The sequence below is a fragment of the Aquarana catesbeiana genome, linkage group LG01 (assembly GCF_042186555.1).
Source record: "Aquarana catesbeiana isolate 2022-GZ linkage group LG01, ASM4218655v1, whole genome shotgun sequence".
In the NCBI taxonomy this organism is placed as follows: Eukaryota; Metazoa; Chordata; class Amphibia; order Anura; family Ranidae; genus Aquarana; species Aquarana catesbeiana.
Genome location: NC_133324.1, coordinates 143,738,497 through 143,763,421, shown reverse-complemented (window position 1 = coordinate 143,763,421; position 24,925 = coordinate 143,738,497). Strand labels below are relative to the sequence as shown.

Below are 24,925 nucleotides of genomic sequence, written 5' to 3'. Positions count from 1 at the left end.
CAAAGATCAGCACACATTGAGCAATAATAGATAGCCGGGGCTCTCCTCCGATCACCGTACAGTGTCTGTGCACAGTGCAGCACACAGCGGGCTCGGATTACAGCGCACTGACAACACTGAAACCCGATCTTCTCTAACCTGTTTCATGTGTGCTGCCTGCTGGGCCACGCCCTGATCCCCGGGGGGAGAGTGGGGGAGGGGGAGAAAGGGGGCGGGGGCTTATGGGGCTCTGCTATCCCGACAGCTCGCCCTACCCAGATCAGACTGGTGTTTGGGAAACACGAACAGAAGTTACTTTGTGTGCTCTTCTCCAGAGTGCGGAAGAGTATCAGGAGTACATACACGGGTGAGTACCTGTCCCCTACAACCCCCTCACCTGTCCTCCTGTCCCTACACTCCCCTCACCTGTCCTCCTGTCCCTACAACCCCCCTCACCTGTCCTCCTGTCCCTACACTCCCCTCACACTGTCCTCCTGTCCCTACACTCCCCTCACCTGTCCTCCTGGTCCCTACACTCCCCTCACCTGTCCTCCTGTCCCTACACTCCCCTCACCTGTCCTCCCCCCCCATATCTGGGGCCCCCAACTTATCTATCTCTATCGTCCTCTATAATCTGCCCCCCTACCTTACCTGTTGTCCTCCTGTTATCTGTCTCCCCCCCCACTTACCTGTCCCCCCCCCCCCCCCTGCACTTACCTGTAGTCCTCTTGTTATGTTCCCCCCCCACTTACCTGTTGTCGTCGTTGGCAGCCGTAATGTCCCCCCCCCCCCCCCCCAACCTTACCTGTCCTCCTCCTGCATCTGTCCCCCTGTTCTCCTCCTTTGTAATCTATCCTCACTCATAACACTTGTACCTCCTCATCCTGGGCTGATGATCAGAGTGACCCCCTTTGTGTTCTGTTTGTGTTTGTAAAACTGGTCTAACCTGTATAGGGTTTCCCCTATGATGGATCTGTGTTGTCAGTGGACTTTCTGTAGGGTGATGTATTTATGATCAGCCCGGGGAACGTTCACCTGTCAGTGTCACACAGTTTTAGAAACAAAGTATTCCTCCATTTCCTTCTGTCTCCTAGAATAGTGTGGTCGGAGGTTGCCCGCTGTCATCCAATGCTGTTGGGCTCGGTTGAGATTTAGTTACTTGTGGAGTGCAGAGACTATTTTTTTTTTTTTTTGGAAGGAATTTCGCTGTTTAGAAGGAAAGTTTTAGCCAGTCCTCTGTTGTTCTGCCTGCTTATTGTGTACACAAGGAGGATGCTGCTATTGATCTAGTCTTACTCAACTAAGGTTCCATGGAACCCTAAGGCAGCCAATGTATTATGCTCATTATACTTTATGATCTGTCCTGCCAGCTATAGCCAGGCGCACTAATCATTTGGGAAAAACCCAGACAGGCTGGTTGTATACAAGTTAGATCAACTAGTGTACAACCAGCCTGCCATGGATCAAAATTCGACCAGTCCCTGCTGAACTGGCTGAGTTTCAATCCATGTGCGGATAACTTAAAGTGATGTTAAAGGTCATTTTTAATTTTTTTTTTTTTTATTTAATTTTCATTTAGTTTAAATAACAAACATCATACATACCTGCTCTGTGGTTTTGCACAGAGCAGCTCCAAACCCTCCACTTCTTGGGTCCCCCACTGGAGCTCCTGGCCCCTCCCCTCCTGTCGAGTGCCCCCTGAGCAAGCAGCTTGCTGTGAGGGCACCCAAGCAGGCTCGTTCCCGAGCCACTGACCTTAGTGTCCATTCACACACAGAGCTGTGGCTCGGCCGCACCCCCTCTCTCTTTCTTCTCATTGGCTCACTGGCTGTGTTTGATGGCAGCATAGGTTGAGAAAAAAAAAAAAAACCCTGAGCCTTTTAGAACTACTTTTAAGGGTGCACTTACACTGCAGTTTTTACTGTGTGCAGGCACGGTTCACCCCCTTGGTCTGGTTCATTTTTGTAGTGTAAGTAAAGCATACTGTGACCAGGACCACTTGGAAGAGCTTCTCTTCTTCTCAGAAACCAACTATCTTTTTAACAGTGTCAGAGGGGCACTTTTGCTGGTGGCCACCAGGGGCACTCTTGCCAGTGGCCGCTGGTACCTTTTTTTTATTTTAGGGGATGCCACAGTTTCTATAGTCTGCTTTTTATATATTATTCCTGAAAATAATTTTGTCATATAGCAGGAGGACGTTAACCCCTTCCTGTTGCCTCACAGCAGCCTTTTAAGACACCTTTCACACCGAGGGCATTTTGCAGGCGCTGTAGTGTTAAAAATAGCGCCTGAAATCCGCCCTCAAACAGCTGCTCCATTGTTTCCAGTGTGAAAGCCCGAGGACTTTTCCTGACGTCCTGCCAGCAGCTTCTTTGGAGCGGTGTGTTTAACGCTGCTCCCCATTGAAATCAATGGGGCAGCGCTGGGATACCGCTGGCAAAACGCCACTATTGCGGGCGGTTTTAACTCTTTCTCGGTCGCTAGCGGGGGTAAAAGCGCCCCGCTAGCGGCCGAAATGCATTGCAAATCAGACGGTAAAACGCCGCTAAAAATAGCAGCGTTTTACCGCCGACGCTATAGGTGGCTTGGTGTGAAAGGGGTCTAAGTGGGCTTTAATACTGGAAGGCAGAGAAACTTTCTGTTCTTATGATTGCTGTGATGGGCTGTCATAGTGGTTACGTGATTGGGAGCCAGTCCTGATGGCTGGTCAAAAAAAGTGACGGAGTTGCTGGAGACACTCGGTAAGAGCACGTTCAGCAACACATCGCTTTTCAGAGGAGCTGCAGTTTAGTCTAAAGCAGGGGTCAGGAACCTTTTTGGTGGAGAGAGCCATGAACGCCACATATTTTAAAATGTAATTCTGTGAGAGCCATACAATATGTTTAAAACTAATTACAAAATGTGTGCATTTTATGTAAGACCAACACTTTTTTTTTTTTTTAAAGTACAATAAGTCTCTGAATTCTTTTTAATAACGTTGTTATGCTGTTGCTAACCAATGATGAATAAAGTAATTACCATTAATGCGACTTCTGGTGCTGCATGGTTTTGCTGATGGCTTATTGGCTTTGTAGTCTGGTTGATACGTGGTGAGGATCTCCCCCCACTGTAATGTCCACATCTCCCCCCACTGTAATGTCCACATCTCCCCTATGATTGTCTGCTTGCTTACCACTACACAAGCAGGCAGATCCACAAGCAGTTGAGGCAGGTGATGATGTCAGCGCGCCACTCACCTAGGCCGCCGCCGGGTGTACCAAAATGGCCACCGCTCCTGGGCTAGGCCGAAGCCGCGGCCTTTCCTATGGGCTCAATCCGCGGATCGCCACACCACGTGATCCGCGGATTGAGAGGCGAGAGCCAGATGCAGCCATCAAAAGAGCCACATCTAGCTCGCAAGCCATACTTTCCCGATCCTTGGTCTAAAGTGATTGTAAAGGTTCACTTTTCTTATAAAAATAACAAACATGTCATACTTACCTGCTTTTCAAGAGTTTTGCACAGAACAGCTCCGTACCTCCTCTTCTGGGGTGCCCCAAGGCGCCCCCGGCTCCTCCCCCTTCATCAGGTATCCCCCCCATGGAAAGCTGCTTTCCATGGGGGCACCCTTGTGGGCTTGTAACCCCGTGTCGCTGGATTTGATTGACAGCAGTGGGAGCCAATGGCGCCTGCTGCTATCAGTCTGTCCAATGAGGACCGGGACAGCGGTTGGAGCCTCTGGGCTCCTGCACATCGCTGCATCTGATGGACTTGGGTAAGAAAAAGGGGGGGCTCTGGGGGCAGCTGCAGCAAAGAAACTTTTTCACCTTCATGCATTAAGGGGCAAAACCTTAGGACTTTACAATCGCTTTAAGCTGGATACACATTATACAACTTTTGTTCGATTTTTCCTTATAGATTTACCTTCAACGATGTAGTGCAAGGGCTTGCCTGATTGCATACAAATTAAGTGTTTAGGTTTGACCTTATATGGTTTTGGTAAATCTAAAGAAAATTTGTATAGTGTGTATCTAGCTTTACTTTTAAAAGGGCCTTTTACTGACGTGTATTTTTATTAGTGTCACAGAATCTATTTTAATAAGTGGCTCCACCTTGGCAGCACGTGGACCTGTTTACGCTGTACCTGTTTTAATTGAAGCTGGTTTTCCAGTCTAAGCAAGAATCTGGGAAACAGTTGTAAAGAGTTAACTGGCTGTTCGCTTGCCAATTTGGTTATTGATTTTGTGGTGTTATGTTGAGCATATTAATCTACCACCTGCATTTTCACTTGTTTGCCTATTTTGAGTGACCAGGCAATTCATATAATTGTGAAATGCCTTTGGACTAGTGATGCATTGGCTTTGATTAGTTTCCAATACAGTAAAACCTTGGATTGCGAGCATAATTCGTTCCAGAAACATGCTTGTAATCCAAAGCACTTGTATATCAAAACAAATTTTCCCATAATAAATAATAAACTCAGATGATTCGTTCCACAACCATTTATTCATAGGTCCTTCAGTTTATAGTCCATATAAAAAGAATATAACAATGTGATAGGTTGTGTAACCATAAAATGTCCATCCACAAATGGAAGCCTCCACAACGGGGGATTAAAAGCAAAATCCATCAGGAGCTACAGAGTAGAAAAAAAAAAGGAAGGGCGCCTCTAAGTGTAGCGAAATGTACCTTCATTAAATGTAACCATATTGCTACTTGGAGGCGCCTCTCTTCTCATTTATACTCAGTTGTGACATGACGCTACTTGTATATCAAGTCAAAATTTATGAAAAAATTTTGCTGGTCTTGTAAAACGCTCTCAAACCATGGTTTTACTGTACTATTTTTAAATAATTTATAGAAAGTAAATGAGTGTGTAGTAAATGGTGCAGTTGAAAGGAGACGGCAAAGCTAAAAAAAAAATAGGTTGTCAGGCTTCTGCCAACTCTGGTCACCTCAACCAGCACAAATGACAAATGGATCCTGGCAACCTACCAGCCCCTACAGGCTTTAGTAGGTGCACTTGGAAAATGTTTTGTCTTTCATATGCTTCTAGTTATAAAGTCTAAAACTGTGTAATTCTATTCCTGTATGGAAAGTTGTGTAAAAGTGGGCAAAAAGCCTCTAAAACACCTGGCTGGACTCATGCTCAAGTATGAATGAGGGCTAAAGAACTGATTTACCTGTTTAAAGTGGGGTTCCCATTTAAAAAAAAAAAAAATTAAAAGTCAGCAGCTACAAATGCTGCTGACTTTTTTTAATTGGACACTTACCTGTCCCAGGGTCCAGCGATGCAGGGGATCGAAGCCCTGCTCGTCCCGTCCCCCCTCCACTGGGCACCCACGAGCCGCGCCGTGTGCTGTCACTGGTTTCGCAATCATCTGGGACCGGTCACGTGTCCCAGATGATTGACAAGAGGGAGGGGAGAGAGGCGATCTCCCTTCCTGTGCCGAGGGGAAGTGATGTCACCAGCCCAGGCACCGAAAGAGGCAGACTACGAGGGACCCCCTAGCAACAGGCATTTAGAGGTGAGTAAAAAAAAATTTCTCCAAATGTGTTTTTTTTTTTTTTTTTGAGGTTGGAACTCCACTTTAAGGACTTTTATTTCTGTCCATCTGGTCCTGAGTTTTAACTCTGCCATAGCACAGTCCTGCCTGGGTGGCGGGGGATGCAACTAGATTTTTCTCTGCTGCAGTTGCATTTTCACATACAGGTCTCCTCATTACCGCCACCCTGTGAGTGTACAGTTAAGGGAAAAGCAGCAGAATGACGATCCTGTCTCTATCACATGTCTGTTCTGGTGCGCTGCATAATGTAAAAAAATTTTTTTTTTTTTTTTTTTTTGTCTGTGAAGCCTATTTAAAACATAGGGCTGCTAACGTTGCACAGGAACGTGTGCATTACCATGGTATTTCTTGGATTCCCTGCTAACAGTGTTCATGTGAGAAGGCCCTGATGGATTGTGTTGTCAGATTGTAAGGGGTAGCAGCGATAAGGTAGTAGACATGGTCATACTAATCTTGCTTTCATTACTAGGATACTTACTGATCCAGAGTTTCTTGCAGTGGCAAGTAGCATTGTGCCCAGTGATGCCGAAACTGCACTTTAAACAGGCTTCTCATCACTGAAGAGGCTTGGTTGATGTGCTTTCCTCTGTGACAGATGCAGTAGCCACAGATCGTCCTTAGTAACGCTGATCCTGTGTTTTTTTTTTTTTTTTTCTTACCAGGCTGAGCTGCACAGAGGATTAAGTGTCTGGCATGGACAATCTGGCCTCCATGGAAGCACCTTACTGTGCTTCCATAAGTGCCACTTGAGGCAGCCACCTCAATTGGCCTCATGGGTGACATGGCCCTGCCAAAGGCTTTGTAGTAAAACCAACAAGGAAGGGGAAAGACGCACATATTGTAGGCAGTAAACTACATGGGTCGAAGAACATGTTGGTTAAGGATCACTCTGGTCACACTTTTTCTATATCTTAAGTTTACTGGCCCTGCTTGATAAGGGGACATGTCAAGCAATCTCGTTTATGGCCCTTAAGAGCCATAAAAGTAGGCAAATGGCATCTAGGAACCAGTCCTGGTTTTGATACTTTGTTGTTCTTACTCCTCTTGGCTTTCCTGAAAAACAACCCAAGGGCACTCGGGAATCCAACAAGCCAATTTGGCATCGCATCAAAGAATACTTTGTTTTATATAAGTAAAATACTAGTTTATTAAAGATTTTATGAATGGAACAGTTACTGGTTTCAGCAAATTCCTCAAAGTGAGTACAGCTGGTCAGTGTTGGCTTCTGGGATCCTGTTGTTCTTGTTTACATTCATGCCCCTGGCCAGGGCTTGTGGACGCCATTATGGTCATTTGATTTCCATCATGGCAGCTCCCATATGTGTCATGTCGCACACCTTGTAAGAAGAAATGTGTATTTTTACTATTGATACTACACTATGGTGGCTTGCGCTGTTTTTCCCCTTCCTTGTCTTTGTCTAGTTCCTGGCTACTCATGTTCATTGATTCCTAGGAGTATTATTTTGATTTATGTTGTATCTGATTTTTATACAAATCGGTTACACTTTTTTTTTTTTTTTTTTTTAATCTCTACCCTCTGTGTGCTTCTTGGCGCTCAGGTTTTGGTTTGTGATTAGAAAAGCTTTGTAGTACAAGGGCTAGATACGAATTCCGTGAATAGTTTAGGTTTTTCCTCTGATCGTATGGTTTTGGTAAATCTAAAGGTTGTAGTATAGAAAATTTTACAAATCGTACAGTGTATGGCCAGCTTTTATTAGATCTCTTTAGTTTATTAAGCAACAATCTGTTCTTTCATTTGAGGCTAATATTTGCAAGGAGGAGGAGGTTAGAAAGCTTTGTAAATGAGCCCAAAAAATGTATTTGATGTGAGGAAACCCCCTGTGAACAGGCCTCTCCTGCTTCCTCCCTGTATTATGCATACTTTGCTCCAACTGATTTGGCTGTGATGCACAGCAGGGATTCTTTGCCTGTTTCTGTAGAAAAACCACACAAGAGCCTCAAACGTGAGCTTTCCCCGCTGCACTTGTTCCTCTGTGTTACCGTCGGCAGAGCCGATTTGTCTGAAAGGGAGTCACAAGGTGGATGAAGGAAATTCAGACTTGGCCTCAGATCCGGAGGCTTCTTGTGTGCTGAATGGCTAACACTTCCAATCATGGGATTGAGGTTTAGGTCAGATCATGGGGGGGGGGGGGGGGTGCTTTTTGTAATATCAGTAAACCCCTTGTAGGGTTCCTTCTCATTTCTCTTTTTTTACTTTTCTCATTTAAAGGTGTTCCATAGGTACAATAAAGACAACTTCTCATATACATGTAAAATGTCAAGCGTATAAAGCACAACCAAAACTTTGTGCTGCATTGTAAGGCCTCATGTACACTGCTGCTGGTAAACGGACGTTCAGAAGCAGTTGGCTGCTTTTTTCAGCCTGAACTCATCCATTGTTCTCTTATGTGCACATGTACACAGGTTCGTTTAATGTCTTTTTTAGGCAGTTGCGTTTTATAGGCTTTTCTATGAAGGCAAAAAAAGAGTTCAAACGCCAAAGTTTGCGACATTTCAGAAGCTAAACGCGGTACCAGCGCTTAGCCGCGTTTCGTTTACAGGCATTTTTCATTTTTGGCTATTTTTGAAGGAATTTTTTTTTTTTTTTTTTTTGCTAAACGCGGCATGCAAACGCGGCAAAACGGACGTTTTTAAACGTGGGTTTTTATCTGTCAAGTTAAATCGTTCAGGAGAAGTTGTAAAAACGTCCTGTGTACATTAAGCCTAAAAGACCGAAGCAGGTACAAAGTGCATTAAGAAAAACAAAACAATTGCGCATAGATGTATAGAACCCTTCGTTCAAGTTGTGCTGAAGGCAGGCTTGTTTGGGGGAGGATATTTCCAGAGATATCTACTATGTCATAGAAGCCAGTTTAAAACGGGGTATGTAACACATGTCTGTGCACACCGAGGTTTTTTTTTTTTTTTTTATTTGTATTTATTTATTTTTGATAAATACAGAAGCGGATTAAGGAAAAGGGGGGGGGGGGGGGGGGACTTAGGGTTGTTGGAAGGGGCGTGGGTCACCCCCAGGGAGCGGGGGTCATCAGTATCAATCAAGCAGTGGAGATCACCGACAATGAGTCATAATTAGGTATATTGGAGGAATTCGTCAGAATTTTCATTTTTTTTAAAGACTGCAGATTAAGGAAGATTGTAGTATAGGACAGTGTAGTTTTATGGAAAATAAGGGAGATCCCTGAGGGAAGTACTAAATCTAGTGCAACATGAGGTTACTTTTAGTATCTCTATAGCCAAAGCTTTTAGTTTTGGACCCTGAACTGGCATATCAAAATGTTATGGGAAAGCTTTAAGCTCTGCTTAGAGCAGCCTTTTTCAACCAGGGTGCCTTGGCAAAATTCCTAACATATACCCAAAAATTGTAAACAAGACAGCAAGTGGATCAAGCCTTCCTTTTTTAGTTACACCAAGCCACAGGTTTTTATTGTGCTCCATTATGACCTTCTAACCGCCAACATCCTAACAACCAATGCCATCATTAGTTGATAAGGAGAATGTTGGTTGTCCGTGCAGCATCCTTGTTTGATTCTCCCCTGCCCCTCTCCGTCAGTGATGGAGTCACATTTGCTGAGTAATGGAGAGAAACTGAGGAAGAAGAGGAACACTGGAATACTAGTCGGTACCAGTGTACAAAAGTGTTTTTGATTTGGAAGAATAAAAAACCTCAGATGTTGGGTGTCCTACGTGTGTGGATGTTGATGCATTATGCAAACCTATTAGAGTAGCTTTTTTTATGTTTTAGAATGGGGTGCCTTGAGATTGTCCATAATTTTAAAGGGTGCCTTGACTAAAAAAAGTTTGAGAAACATTGGCTTGGTGCACAGGAAGTGACAGAAATCTCTCCAGTGGGAAACAAGTGTCCTGGTGGCTGTTCTTTAAAGTGGTTGTAAAGGCAGAAGGTTTTTTTATGCATTAAGATAAAAAGCCTTCTGTGTGCACCAGCCCCTCCTAATACTTATCTGAGCCCCATCTAGATCCAGCGATGTTGCAGGAGTGTCTCTCGGCTACCTGAGACTTCCCTCCTGATTTGGCTGCTCTGTCAGCCAATGAGGAGAGAAAGGGGGTGGGGCCCAGCTTTCAGCTCCGTATCTAAATGGAGACAGAGCTGTGGCTTGGTTTGGGCGCCCTATACCAAGCTGCTTGCTGTAGGGGCACTCAACAGGAGGGAGGGGCCAGGAGCCCTGAAGAGAGACCGGAGGAGGATCTGGGCTGCTATGCAAAACCATTGCACAGAGCAGGTAAGTATAACATGTTTGTTATTTTTACCTGAAAAAACAAGACTTTAGTATCACTTAAAGGGCCCTTTCACACGGACGTGTCCGGGCTCCACTTTGCTCAGCAGTAGTCGATCCCCGCTGAGCAGGCAGATGACAGGCCTGTCTCTGCACACTGTGCAGGGACCGACCTGTCAGAGCGCCGCTCTCCTCTATGGGGGATTGGATGAAGACGAACCGTAGAGTCCGTTTTCATCCGATCGGCCAGATGGATGGAAAAATAGGGTTTCCATCCGTCACACTTTAGCGGGTCGGATGTCAGTGGACATGTCACCGCTGACATCCGTTGCTCCATAGACCTGTATGGAGCGTCCGTTCAGGTCCACCTAAAAAAAAAACAAAAAAAACAAAAAAAAAAAAAAACTGACAGGCGGACTTAATCAGTCCGCCCGTGTGAAAGGGGCATAAAGTGTATATAAACCTTCACCTGGTAAAATAACCTATTCAGTTTAAAATGGAAATGAAAGTGTGTGTGTATATATCTATATCTATATCAGTGTGGTTCCCTGCCAGGGTACAGGTCTAGTGAACAGCCAGTACACTAGTTGGTCAGCTGTGTTCTGGGATTTAAGTAATGACCAGACCAAGGTTCTGGGCTCCACCCTGGCAGATAGGAAGTGTGGCCCAGGAGGGCTCCACCGTCCTAGACGAAAGGTGGAAGCCAGTGCAGCACGAGGCTGGTAACGATGAGCACAGAGTTGCTGAGTGTCTGGTCTGTGGGAGACAGACCAAGGCCTAAAGCACAATGCCTGAGTAGGAGAGCTGTGGTTATTAGCCAAGCAGGCTGAACGTCCAATCGCAGCTGGTTACATGTAAACACAGAAGTGCTGGTGATCGGCTCTCATCGCCTGACAGTGTGGTGAGGAGAGCCGATCAGCCGCATCTACTCGCAGGGAACAAACGGACATGTAATCGGGGCACTGATTATCAGTGCCCTGATTACCGTAAAGCCTATTGGTACCACCAATCCATGCCTATTAGTGATGCCAGTCACTGCTGCCCATCAGTGCCACCTATTAGTGTCCCGCCTGATCAGTGTTCATCAGTGAAGGAGAAAATTTACTAATCTACAAAATTTACTGACAAACTTTTTTATAAAAAAATGGAAAAACCCCAGCAGTGATTAAATACCACCAAAAGAAAGCTCTATTTGTGTGAAGAAAATGATAAAAAAATTAATTTGGGTGTAGTGTTGCGTGACTCCGATTGTCGTTGAGAGTGTGACAGCGCTGAAAGCTGAAAATTGGCCTGGGCAGGAAGGGGGTGAAAGTGCCCAGTATTGAAGTGGTTAAACTGATGAAATATTACATGATTCCAGTGCGCCGCCTTGCCTTGAAGTTTTGCATTATAAAAATAAGACAAGGGGTGGGCAGGAGGGCAGGTCTCCCTGGGCGCACTGATGATTGGGGGGGGGGGGCAGAAGTGGAAGCTGCCCTTGGAACACGGGGGTGGGGGGGGGTGGGGTTGGGGGGTTGGGTTAAGTAGGCATCCCATCCCCTTGCTGAACTTTCCAGATCAGTGGCTGGCAACCAGCGATCTGGATTCATCTGTGCTCCAACATAGTCACTCTACAGAATCCACCCACAACTGTCATGAAAAACACTTCTTGCATGCACAGCTGCCTTCTAGCTGCTAGAAAGCAAGTGACTGGCTACATGTGTGCAGTGCACACTCCATGCCAACCATAGGCAGCTGTAGAAGGGGGCAGAGAATGGGCACAGGGTGATATTCCCCATTTTAAGTCTTGCATAAAAAGCGCTGGAGGGGCGCAGTTCTGGGTCCTTGCACTGGATGCTGGACGAACCTGTCCCAGTACTGCCTCTCTCTCGGGTAACCTTTACAATCTTTACAAGGAAAGTCCTTGGTTTAGGCCCCAAAATGGATCTGGTTCATTGAATAGGTTACAAAAAAATTGCCCTCAATCTGACCTATTTATGCGTCTGGAACACGGGTTAATCTGTTCTGGTCTTTATATGGAGCTCGAGACTATAGGACACAGAAGACTGTGTACAATGACACACTGAAAAAAACATGATCTATTTAAAAATTGCTTTTAATCTGTTTACGAGTCTGACCGGTAAATCTGATAAATTTTTTATTTATTTTAAATTTTATTTTAGCCCTGTCGGAATAGACTCCAGCTATGGAAATTCAGACACCATGCATTCCCAATCGAGCTAGGGAACATAGTCTTGAACAGACTGCAATAAAGATTTACATTTTTTTTTCTTCAACTAACAGTGTTTTCAGCTGCATTGGGTACTCATACTCAACATAGGATGTTGCCTGAATGTTTCAGATTAGGGAAATCGCTAGTCATACCCTTTGTGTTGGAATGTGTTTTTGTTCCCTTTTTTTTTTTTTTTATTATTTTTTTTTTTTTTTTTTAGATATAGATAGAGAGAGAGAGATAGAGATAGAGAGAGAGAGAGATAGAGAGAGAGATAGAGAGATATAGCAGGATTTTGTTTTATGATCCATACAATGAAGAATGCATCGGTTCGGGCGGCGCTCGAGTGAAGCCGAAAGTGGTCGAGAAGAGCCGAGGACCGGCTCGGTGTATTTCGGTGCCGGCGGCGCCATTTTCAAATCGCGGTCGGCGATTTTGAAGCTCAGGATCGCAGGGGATCGGCGTATAACACGCACCCGCGATTTTTCCCCTGATTTTAAGGGGTAAAAAGTGCGTGTTATACGCCGATTAAATATGGTGTATACACACGCACACGCACACACAAACTCCATAAGCAGTTCTATGCAGAGTCAACACCACATGTTAATAATTAAGAGTGAGCTCCCCATCTGTGAGAAGGAAGGATTCACACACTTTAAGATGTAAAAGTTCAATGTTTTAGTTAAGATCATCATTTCTTTATATTACAGTATTTCTTGATTAGGATATTAATAAGAACATTGCGTTTCAAATGAATATACCTACTGATATATGTAGTATTTTGATTTAGAAGTTAAAGGAAACTTATATTGTATATGTTTAAAAGTTTACACATGGCAGTCTTGCCCATCCCTATGGAATGACTTGCATAGAGATGGTGTTGTATTTCAACATCTGGCATTGAACTGAAAGTTAAAAGAACATTTGCTGTAGTTTTCTGTGGAACTATAAGACAAAACAAACCAATTTAGGAGTAAAAAGCTAGTAATAGAGTTTTTGGGACATTGAATACAGCCACACACACACACCCGATTCAGTCTTCATTTTAAGAATATAATACATTATTGACATTCTATACTTTGATATTGTTCCTGTAATATTTTTATTAAATTTTTGAGTTTTTACACAAGAACTGAACAGACTTTCTTGGAACTTTTATCATCAATATGAATTATTGAAATATTACTGTAAAAACGAGAATCTTGCAGTAATAAAAATAGTTTTTCTATCACATGGCCTTACAATTTAACTGGGAAGATGTCTATATAGAAGTGTGCTGCTTATGTTCGCAAACATAGTAGAATGCTATCTGTCTCCATGCACCCAACAGGAAATTGACTTGGAAAAACATAATTTTCAGAGGATGTGCTCTTCCAAATTGTATCCCTTAACTTTGTGATGGCAGTGTGTAATTTAGAGGACGGAGGAATTTCAATGTCACTGCTGTCACAACTAGCTGCTGATAGACCCTATTGTGTCCATTTACCCAGTGGTCATTACACTAGATGACTAGTGAGCAGTTTTTGTAATATATGGATGGCTTGGTGATCTTCCATTAATAGTAAGTCCATTGTCCTCTACAGTCTGGCACAGGACACAGCGAATTTGGTGACTGTGATTACTGAATAATGCATCTTTGTTTCTTATGATTATACCTACTATTATACAAAAAGTATGTTTTCAGGTCTATACTTACAGAACTGTCATTTTGTGTCCTTGTAGGATTAATTTATATTAAAGTTCTGAGTAGCTGATCTGGACAGAACATGCTCATTGATCCACATTTTTCCTTTTTTTTTTTTTTTTTTTTTTTTTTTTTTTTTATTTAGGTTCCTTCTTCTGACCGGCATCAAAAATGTCTTCCAGACCCTTTGAAAGTCCTCCACCGTACAGGCCTGATGAGTAGTACGTATCTGTCTTCAATATCAAATAAACATTTGATAAGAAATGTAAACTAGGTGTGGCCTATTACACTGAGCTTATGTGATAAGCAGGCGATAATGTCCAACTTGTATGTACACTTGTAAATTGATTAGCCAGTAGGATTTATAATGCTTCTGGCAAAGAAAGATCTCTTTAATCTCCAAAGCTTGGATTTTACAAGCTTGTTATATTAAAAGGGTTAAGCTGGCCACACATTATACAATTTTCTTAGTAAATTTCCTTTTAGATTTATCTTCAACTATGTAGTGCCTGCCTGATTGCATACAATTTGAAAATGTTTTGGTTTACTTCCTATTATATGGTTTTAGTAAAGCTAAACGAAAGTTGCACCAGAATATTAATGTATAGAGCTGCATGATTATTAACAAATCTCTATCTCTATTCAACACCCCTCCCCCACCCCCCAATGATCTTAATCCAGCATTTCCATGATTCAGTGCAGAGCCGTTCTCTGCTCACAGCTGTCAAAAAATAAAAAATATAGAAGCCTGCCAAGTTTATCACAACATTGCTCAGTGTTGAGATAAAAAAATGAAAATTGTATAATTTTTGTTGTTAGATAAAATGGATGGGTCTGTAAATGAGGGCAGTTTAATCACTTAAAGTGTTACCCCAGCATTTGATATTCCTGATATGTGGCTGCTGTACCATGTACTTGTATGGAAAAGTATCCTGTGCTATTGATATTGCTTCCTGGTGTTCTTTCAGTCCCTCTGCTTTCCTATTAGAAACTAACCATGCTAAGCAGGGGAGCACACCCGTGGTCAGTTCTCTAGCTGCTCTCGTCCAATGATCAGACTTGTCTTGACATGCCCACTCTGCACAGCCGTTCACTGGAGAGTTCAGTGTGCTGCTGCTTCTCCTCCAGCTCTTATGAAGCTGAGAACAGAAGGAAAAAAAAAAAAAAATTGGCTCCCGCTGCTATGAATCTAATCCAATGATGGGGGAGCCGTGGGGGCTGTCTATGTCAATGGATACAGAACACGGGCGTTCCCCAGGAAAAGCATTTCTCTGGGGTACTCGAGAAGAGGAGGAGCCAGGAGCACTGCAGAGGGACCCCAGAAGTGGAGGCTTGGATTCACTCTGTGCAAACCCCTTGCACATTGGAGGTAAGTGACATTTTTTTTTTTTTTTTAGGAGTTTTGGAAGAGGAGAGGATTGGGCTGCTGGAACTGTGCACATAGAGAAGGCTTGCAGCTAGAAATTAAACTTATTAAATAGAATAAGGTTCTAGAAACCTTATTCTATTTACAAGCATTTCACTTAAGGAAAATGAATTGATTGTTGAGTCCAGTGGGAGCTAAGCACAGGTCCTTGTCGGGGTGTGTGTGTGTGTGTGTGTGTGTGTGTGTGTGTGTGGGGGGGGGTTCTTTAAAGCTGAATTCTGGTCACGAAAACTTTAATTTTAAATATTTTTTAATAATAATTAATAATTTAATTATATATGTAGTTGTTCACCAAATGTCTTTGCACACCCAGTTGTTGCCTTGTAAATAGTGACCTCACTGTGCTGTATACAGCCTTTGCAGAGAACAGATCTGTGGGAGGGGCCCACAGGCCCCATCCACTACATGCTGCCTGCAAAAAAACTAGAGGTGGGTGGATACAAGACCAGTCAGTCTGAACAGAGAGCGAATGTCAGGATCTGGTCTTTATTAAAGGAAGCTCCTCCTCAGATTTTACTGCACAGACCTGGAAGAAATGCACAAAGCACACCATGATTCAAGGAAGCATGCACATGCCTCTTGTATTTAGACAACATTTGCTTATTCTAAAGTTTACCTACAATCATCTTTGTATAAAATCCTTATTTTACAAATCTAAGCCAAGGTGCATCAGTGTTTCAGGTCCTCTTCACATTTGTCTGGTTTGCTGCTGTAAAATTCATACATCTTATTGTATTTTAAGTAAAAATGTGTATTTCTTAAATATATGTATTTGCTTTAGATTTACATAACTAAACTATTTCCAAAAAGTTCCTCTGATCCCTGAACATGAAAGATATGTGGCAAACACTTGATATCCACTTTATTAGAGTGTTGAATAATGTGAATAGTACTTCATTCCCACTCATCCATGGTCCCCACCCACAGTGCTAACAAGAATGGACGGTCAGGCGCAGGAATGATATGTAGTGCGCTGGGCATGGCAAAAAGTGGGCTTATCTTAATCGTGCTGAATATTGAGCGTTCTAGGAAAATATATAATCTAAATATATAAACTTGCGCTGATGGTGTAAGAAAAATGGGTGATAAAAAACGAATGAAGCTGCTATACACAAAGTGCTAAACACCTGGACATAGTGATAAAATTTAAATACAGCGCTCACAAACAAAAATCCATAATAAGTGATAACAAAAACGTCCATATGAAACTGTGAAGGTGCTTCACAAATGTGTAAAAATGCAGGGAATGCTTTACATCTGGTGTGCAAAAAGTGCAGAGAAAATGTTGCAGAAAGATTTTCAGGTGTACCAAGACACAATGACACCCAGCTTTGCAGTCTGGGAGTCGATATAGGCTTATAGCGATAACCAGAGAATGTTGCAGGATGGCAGGTTCGCTGATGAGATGATAAACGATTCTTCTACGTTAATACTCAGCCAAACAAAATCAGGTACCCAAAAAGGAAGAAAAAAAGGGGGGGACCAATCGTGAAGTATGCAAGATTGAAAATTTATTGCGCATAAAAGGTTATACTTACAAAAGTTAAAATCAGGCATTGAAATGATCAGAGGATGCAGCAAACACATTATTAGCGTTCCCACGAGACCGGAAATGGCGTCAGTACGTCTAACAACCTGGTTTGGTTGTTAGTGAGCCCCCCAATAATTGGTGGTTTAGTGCTGAAATGATGTACACATGTGTATACACTGTGTATATATGTGTCTATCAACCTCTTCTTTTTTTTTTTTTTTTTTTTTTTCTTCTTTTTTTTGTGTGTTTAGGTTGGAACAGTCCTGGAAGAGGCAACTGTCCAAGAGAAATGGCCTTGCCCATTAACATTTTAGAAGTTCAGGCAAAGCTCTTGGTCCTGAGGGCCTGAGTTTTCAGTTTACGGTATTGTCCTGCCAGGATGCTATCCGACAATGTCACGGCAATGGCCTATATTAATCACCAAGGGGGCACAAGAAGTTGGGCGGCCCAGAGAAAGGCGAATCATATACTATCTTGGGCAGAAAACAATGCACTTTGCCTATCGGCAGTCTTCATTCTAGGAATAGAAAATCTGCAGGCGGACTACTTGAGTCGCTAGCAGTTGTTCCCGGGAGAATGATTCCTTCACCCCGATATCCATCTGTCAAAAATGGGAGATCCCAGACATAGATCTGTTTGCGTCCAGGTTCAACAAAGAAATCGTCAACTTTGTGTCAAGAACAAAGGATCCGCTAGCATGCGGAACAGATGCTTTGCTATTCCGGTGGTATTGGTTCTCGCTGATTTATGCATTCCCTCCTATTCTGCCTGCGTCTACGAATTCTTCGCAGGATCGAGCAGGAAGGGAAGTCGGTGATTCTTGTGGCCCCCAGCGGGGCCCAGGAAATCTTGGTATGAAGAGATTGTAAAGATGGCAGTAGGGGACCCATGGACCCTACCATCACGGCCAGACCTTCTCTCGCAAGGTCCAGTGTTCTATCCTACTTTACAAACGCTAAATTTAACGGTCTGGCTATTGAGACCCACACTCTGAAGAAGTGTGGGCTATCGGGCTCAGCAGCTTCTACCTTGGTTAATGCAAGGGAGCCTGCCTCCATAATTATATATTATGGACTCTGGGAAACATATGTCTCCTTGTGTGAAACCAGGAGTTGCACCCCAGGAAATAGGTCAAAGGTAGAATCCTTGACTTTCTGCAGATCGGGTGAGAAATAAACCTGGCTTTGAGTGCTTTCTAAGGACAGGTCTCAGCTTTATCAGTATTATTTCAACAACCGCTTGCTTTGCATTCTTTGGTTCGTAACTTTATTCAGGAGGTAACACGACTTAATCTCCGGTTAGGTAACCCCTGAACCCTTGGGACTTGAATTTAGTTTTGTCGGCATTACAAAACAGGCTTTTTTTGGGCCAATATGATATATTCCCTTTGGTCCTTTTTTTGACAAGGAAACTTTTTTTTTTCTTCTGGTAACCATATCTGCTGCAAGAAGGGTATCAGAGTTGGCTGCTTTTTCTTGTAAAGAGCCATATTTTTTTTCACGGTCAAAATCTGTTTATTGGGGAAAGAAGTGGTGGGGGGGGGGGGAGGGGAATAGAAAGTAGATAATGGGATAATGGGGGGGGGGGGGAGGGAAGCCCAAAACAACCCGGACAACCAGTGAGCACAAGCACCATTATATTATCAAGGTATAAGCATTATTAATCCTAAGCCGTCCAAGGTGACCAAATACCCTCAAACTTCTTGGGGCATTTCCTATTTAAGTACGTCATTTTATACAGTGGGAGAGCTTTATTAATGGTATCTTCCCATAGCGTCATGGTGGTGGGGGGGGGGGGGGGGGATGCAGACGTCCATCTAAGAAGAATCGTCTTTTTTGCGTAATATAGTAAAAAAACGATAAGTTTAATATACCTTGGCATCTGGTCATCTCCCAGTAATGCCAACTCCGGTGCCTGTATCAATGATAACCCAAGACGCTCATTAATGGCCTCAAACACTGCAGCCCAGAACTTAGCCACCACCGGACAAGTCCAAAACATATGAAGGTATGTCCCTATAACTCTCTCACATTTACCACATAGGGGGTCCCTCGAGGGGTACAGTCTGTGCAATCGCTGCGGAGTGTAGTACACTCTGTGAAGAAACTTAGCCTGGATTACTTTATCTCTGGATGAAATGACCAACCCAAAACTCTCTTCAAAGCAGTCATTCCACTCCTCTCTCTCCAAAGTGGGAATGTCAGCTTTCCATGATTCCCACAGCTTCTCCAAACCAGGAGAGTCCAAACTAAGCAATGCCAGATAAAGGGAGGAGAGGCTTGGAAAGTGACTCCCGAGCCAATAGTTCCTCTATGGGGTCCATGGACAGGACAATGGGTCCCGTGAACTGTGCGCGCACAGCATGGCGTAACTGTTGGTACCTGAAGTACATCCACCCAGGTAACTTAAACTTAGCAGAAAGGTCTTTGTACGTCAATAAATTCCCTGCAGGCATAATATCCCGAAGGGTCTTTATTCCAAATTTTGCCCAAACCTGAGGGTCCGGAATCGTACTGAAATGTGGGAAATTAGTATTACCCCACAGAGGTTGAAATGGTGACCACTGACCGATTTTGAAAAACCTCTTCCTGGCTACCACCCACACCCTAAGTGTCGTTCTAGTCGGGAGCGGGAGATTAGCATAAGCCCCAGGTCCCCTATACACAAGGTTTGCGAGGCCTCCAAGGGATCCCAAAAGAGCTGCCTCCAGGCACACCGCCGCATTGGCTCTAGAGCGGAGAAACCACCAACGGACCGATACCAAGAATGCCGCCCAATAGTAGACCTGAAAATTAGGCAACGCCAAGCCCCCGTACCGCAGAGGAAGAGAGAGGGTGAAACGCGCCAGCCGAGGGGTAGACCCTCCCCAAATAAAGGATCCAATACAACTGTCCAGCTCTTTAAAGAATGCGTTTGGGATCCACACCGGGGAGTTCCTAAACAGATAGTTGAATTTTGGAAGAAAAACCATCTTTATCAGGTTAATGCGCCCTAACAGGTTAAGCGGAAGGTTACCCCAAGAGGCACAACGAGCTCTAAGTTGTGATAGAACCGGGCGAATATTAAGTTCATGAAACTCCAAGGGGTCACGACTTATTCTAATACCAAGATATTTAAAGCTCGAGACCCATTGCAACTGAGTAGGAGCCGCCATCACCCGCGCCGAGGGGTCTAGAGGGAACAATACTGATTTGGACCAATTTATCCGGACCCCCTAGAAACGGCCGAACTCGTCGAATAGCTCCAAAGCAGCCCGCAAGGAGGAGCCCGCGTCATGTAAATATAAGAGTGCATCATCGGCGTATAGTGACGCCTTTTCCTCCAGGGGACCGATCCGCAGCCCCTCCACCTCCTGGGACGCCCTGAGAAGGATGGCCAGAGGCTCCAATGCCAGGGTGAACAGGGAAGGGGAAAGAGGGCAGCCCTGCCGTGTACCACGTTGCAGCAAAAACCCCTCGTAGATCCCACCACTGGTCCTAATACAGGCCGAGGGCTTGTCGTAGAGCAACTGTAGCCAGCGCAAAAAGTGAGGGCCAAACCCATATCTACCCAAAACCTTCCAAAGATAGCCCCACTCAACCGAGTCAAATGCCTTCTCGGCGTCGAGTGAGGCAATGACTCTAGAACCAGCATTGTCATGAGAGGCAGATAGGTTAAGCTGTAGTCTCCGCAAATTGATGTCAGTGCCCTTGCCGGGCATCAAACCCGTCTGATCCACATGAATAAGTTCATCTAGGACCTGCGTCAGGCGGTTAGCCAATATCTTTGCCAACAACTTTGCATCGACATTAATTCAAGAAATCGGTCGATATGACGCACATTCTTCGGGGTCCTTATCCGCCTCAGGCACCAACACAATTACAGCTTCAGACATAGACTCCGGTAACGAGCCAAGTTCGGCAAATTGGGAAAACAGTTTTGTAAGCTTAGGGGCCAGGAATTCTTGATAAGTGGAATAGAACTCGATCGGGATGCCATCTGCACCGGGAGTTTTCCCAGGCTGCATCTGAGTCATAGCGATCTGGACCTCCTCCAGGGTAATATCCTTCTCTATTATCTCTCCGGCTTTCCGAGATAGAACAGGAAAGTCCACCCTATCTAGGTAGGCCCCAAGCTCTGCAAATCATAATTCACTCTAGTCGAGTAAAGTGATTTGTAATATCTCATAAATCTAGCAGGGATTTCATCAGAGTTCGTGAGATGAACTCCTCCCTCGTCTCTAATACTCCCAACATGGGTACTGGGATTTTGACCCCGGGACAGCCACGACAACATTTTGCCGTTTTTGTCACCGTGTTCAAAAACCCTTTGAGCAGTATTGAGCATTGACTTCTTTGTCGTCTCTATCCTGAAAAGTTCGACCGCCCGCAACGCAAACTGCCAATTCCCATGATTAAGAGGCATAGGATCGGCCACATAACATGCCTCTTTGTCCCTCAGTTCCTCCTCCAATTCCTTCAGCGACCGCACAGACTGTTTCTGGCTATGGGCAATGCGGGAGATATATTCTCCCCTCAACCAACTCTTGAATGCATCCCAGCCCACCAATGCTCCCACTGAATCGACGTTTTCTAGCCAATAATGACACAGGGCCTCTGACATATCTTCTTGGATCTTAGGATCTGCAATCCAGTGTCCCGACAGTCTCCACAGTCTCCTCCCAGCAGTGGGTCCTGTCTGTACCGTCAACATAATAGGGGCATGATCTGAGACTCCTCTAGGGAGGATCTGCGCCCTCGAGACCCTCTGCAGCATTGCCCGCGTAACAAACCCCAGGTCAATGCGGGAAAGGGTACGAAAGGTGGATGAATGACATGTGAACATTCTCTCAGATGGATTGTAATGTCGCCACACATCAGTAAGTTCGAATGTGTCAGCCCATTGCATGAGATTAGGAGACCTGCGAGTAGACTGGTGGAGCCTGTCGATCTGCGGACACGGAACCAAATTATAGTCCCCCAACAACACGACATGTAGAGTATTGAACTGTACAACCATTCGCATGATATCATATAGTAGGGACATATCTGCAGGAGGGGGGAGGTAAAGTCCCACAATAACATATGCCATATTGGCGATTGTCACATGAATAATTGCATATCTTCCGCCTGGGTCAGTTTTAACCTCACGAAGCTGAAATGGAAGGGACCGGTGAACCAAAACACTAACACCCCGAGAATAGCTGGAATATGACATAATGAGAGCCCACCCAGGCCCTTCTGAGGCTAAGAATCCGCGAGCCCACCAGGTGGGTCTCTTGTAGTATACAAATGTGAGGGGCATAGGTTTTTAGATATTTGAAAACCAGCGAACGCTTAATCGCCGAGTTCATTCCCCGGACATTCCAGGAAAGAATGGAGAAATTAGCCATAATCTGTGTAATCAAAGTTAATGGACCATCGGAATCCGCCTCCATATTCCATCCCCGGGGACAGGATCAACCACCCAGGCGGAAAGATAGACATCAGCGACCACTGCCACATCAGCCACCAGATTAACTTCTCATTAAATCTTGCACCATAACTAAAGGTTAAGAGTATTACTGTAGAAAACTTGTGAAAAACAAAAAAAACAAACTAAAATTAACCAGGGTCAGCAACGGCTGCCCTCCCTACCCCGCAGACCCCTGAAACTGGGATCATGCATATTTCCCCAAAACCCCCCGAGTCCTTCAGAGTAACTTACTCAGGGAGGCGTGCCCCAGTCAAACAGTCAATCACCCCTCCACCTTAATTGCACAGAGGGGTAACCACACTCCGAGCTAACTAGGGGGTCTTCTTACTTCCCAACAAGAGTTGCTAGAGAGTCTAAGAATACCAAACTGTCATGAACGTACATAGTTCACCTGGAATATCCAGGGGCACAACACTTAAGAGGATGAGTTCAGTAACATCCCATATTTTGTAAGGATGTCAGGTATGCGGAGTCTCGTCTTCAGGGTTGGGATAAACACAGCCCCCAGACCCCAGGTGCCATCCAGAAATCCCGCATCCATCAGATCCAACAGGGCTGATCTCTTAGGGCCTTTGCCAAGTAAAATGAGAAAGGGCGGCAACTGATACCAGGCGGAGCACTAGGAGCCCATCAACTATAAAATCCAACAGCTTGAAATCTGCTCCTTATCTTAAAACAATGAAGTTCAGTGCAATCGCCGAAAAGCAAAAATATAGATAGTTACCGATCCGCTCACTTCAGTGCAGGCAGCGATTCCAACCATGAGGAAGCATCCTTGGGGTTGGTAAAGAAACGGATCGTCTCACCGTCTACCACTCTCAACTTTGCAGGAAAGAGAATACTGTATTTAATTCTCTTCGCCCTCATGGCAGCCTTAACCGCGTCAAAAGACCTACGCTGCTTCTGGGTCTCTATGGTGTAATCGGGAAACAGTAGCAGCCTATTATTCTGGTAGGAAATGTCCTTCCTCGTTCTTGCAGCTCGCAGAAGTTCATCTCTGTCCCTAAAGTTTAACAGGCGTAGGATCAGCGTGCGGGGTGGGGAGCCAGGCGGATCTCGCTGCGGTGGAACTCTATGTGCTCTCTCCACAGTGAAGTAAAAGGACAACTGGGCTCCAGGGAACAGGGATCTCAGGAGGTCTTCCACGAAGGTGGTCGGATTCTGTCCCTCCGCTCCCTCTGCGAGGCCTACTATTCGCAAATTGTTGCGCCTACTTTGATTTTCGGTGTCCTCGGCACGATATTCCAGGACCTTCACCTTATTTTGCAAGGTCCGAATCGCCACCGAGTGTTCCTCTGCTATGTCTTCCACCTGTCCCACTCTCTGCTCAGCCACCCCCGAGACGGCCCCGGATCTTCTCCAGATCCTGCCTAATCAGTCCTACATCGGTCTGTACGGCTTCCATCTTCCCTGCTAAAGTGGCCTGACATGCTGAAATCGCCGCCATCACTTCAGGGATTCCAGGAAGGGAGGCGGAGGGGCTCTCCTCCACCGCCGTCTGAGTGGCCATATTGGAATGGCTGCGCAGGCTTTTCACCCCAGGCACTGCGGACACAGCAACCTCCGGTGTATTCGGGAGGAAACGGAGATTCTTACCGCTCTTCGGTCCGGCAGATGATCTGGACGACATATGGGAATTCAGACGCCCAAAACAGGGGCAATCACTCCAGGCAGGATAGTGTATGAGGATTAGTCTCTAGCAGAGCTCTGGGAAGCATGTCTGCTCAGGCCGACATCTTGGACATGCCCCCCAAAGAGCCATATTTTTATTCACAAGAATAAGGTAGTATTGCGTCCTCATCCTAACTTTTTACCGAAGGTAATATCAGATTTTTATCTAAACCATGATATTGTTTTACCTTCATTTTTCCAGAACCCTGTTCTATGGAAGAAACATTACTACATTCTCTTGATGTGGTGAGAGCAGTCTACTTAAAGATGACTGCTCAGATTTGGAAAACGGATGTTTTGTTCGTATTGCTTGAAGATCCTAAAAGAGGGCAGACAGCATCGAAATCTATTTCTAAATGGATTCGACAAGTAATCATTCAAGCTTATGGTTTAAAGAGGTAGTTCTACCCTCTCAAATCAAAGGGCACTCCTCTAGGGCTGTGGCAGTGCATTACCATGCCTCCATGGCTCAACTCTTCAAGGCCGCAACTTGGTCTTCAATCCATACATTTACCAGATTCTATTCTATCTGGTGGATGTGAAAAGACATGAGGATGTCGCCTTTGGGTACAGTGTACTGCTGGCAGCAGTATAAATCCTCTGATCTCATGGTGCGCTACTTTGGTTGTGTCTCCCTCCCCTCAGTTGGCATTGCTCTGGGACATCCCACATAGTAATTACTATGGCTCTGTGTCCCTTGATGTATGATTAAAGATAATAGGATTTTTATAACTGCATACCTGTAAAATCCTTTTTCTTTTGAAGTACATCACAGGACACAGAGGTCCCGCCCCGCTTTCTAGTATACACATGCATTGTTTGCTACAAAACTGAGATACTCCTAGTAGTGGGAGGGGTTATATAGAGAGGCAACTTCCTGTTTAGGGTGTGCCAGTGTCCAACACCTGAAGGTGGACTATAACCCACATAGTAATTGCTATGGCTCTGTGTCCCGTGATGTACTTCAAAAGAATAGGATTTTACAGGTAAGCTGTTATAAAAATCCTTTTATTATTCACAAACCTCCTATTTATTGTTATGGAATTATTTCAGATTGGGACTCTAAAAACAGAAGTTAAAACTGCAGCTGCAGGAACAGATTCACAAGACGCAATCACTGTGTTTTTTAAAATGTCCGTTCAGTGCCAATTTATGGTTATTTTATACAT

At 44.6% G+C, this 24,925-nt stretch overlaps 1 protein-coding gene across 1 annotated transcript in view; it reads left to right on the top strand.

Annotated features, from left to right (window-relative positions):
• The first annotated feature begins 214 nt into the window (after window positions 1–214).
• The window catches only part of OCLN (occludin), an 89,603-nt gene continuing 64,892 nt past the window's right edge, over window positions 215–24,925 (top strand). The window contains exons 1-2 of the mRNA XM_073624423.1: window positions 215–346; window positions 13,820–13,895. Coding sequence (XP_073480524.1) covers window positions 13,846–13,895 — 50 coding nt within the window. The 5' untranslated portion in view covers window positions 215–346; window positions 13,820–13,845. The remainder of the gene's footprint in view (window positions 347–13,819; window positions 13,896–24,925) is intronic.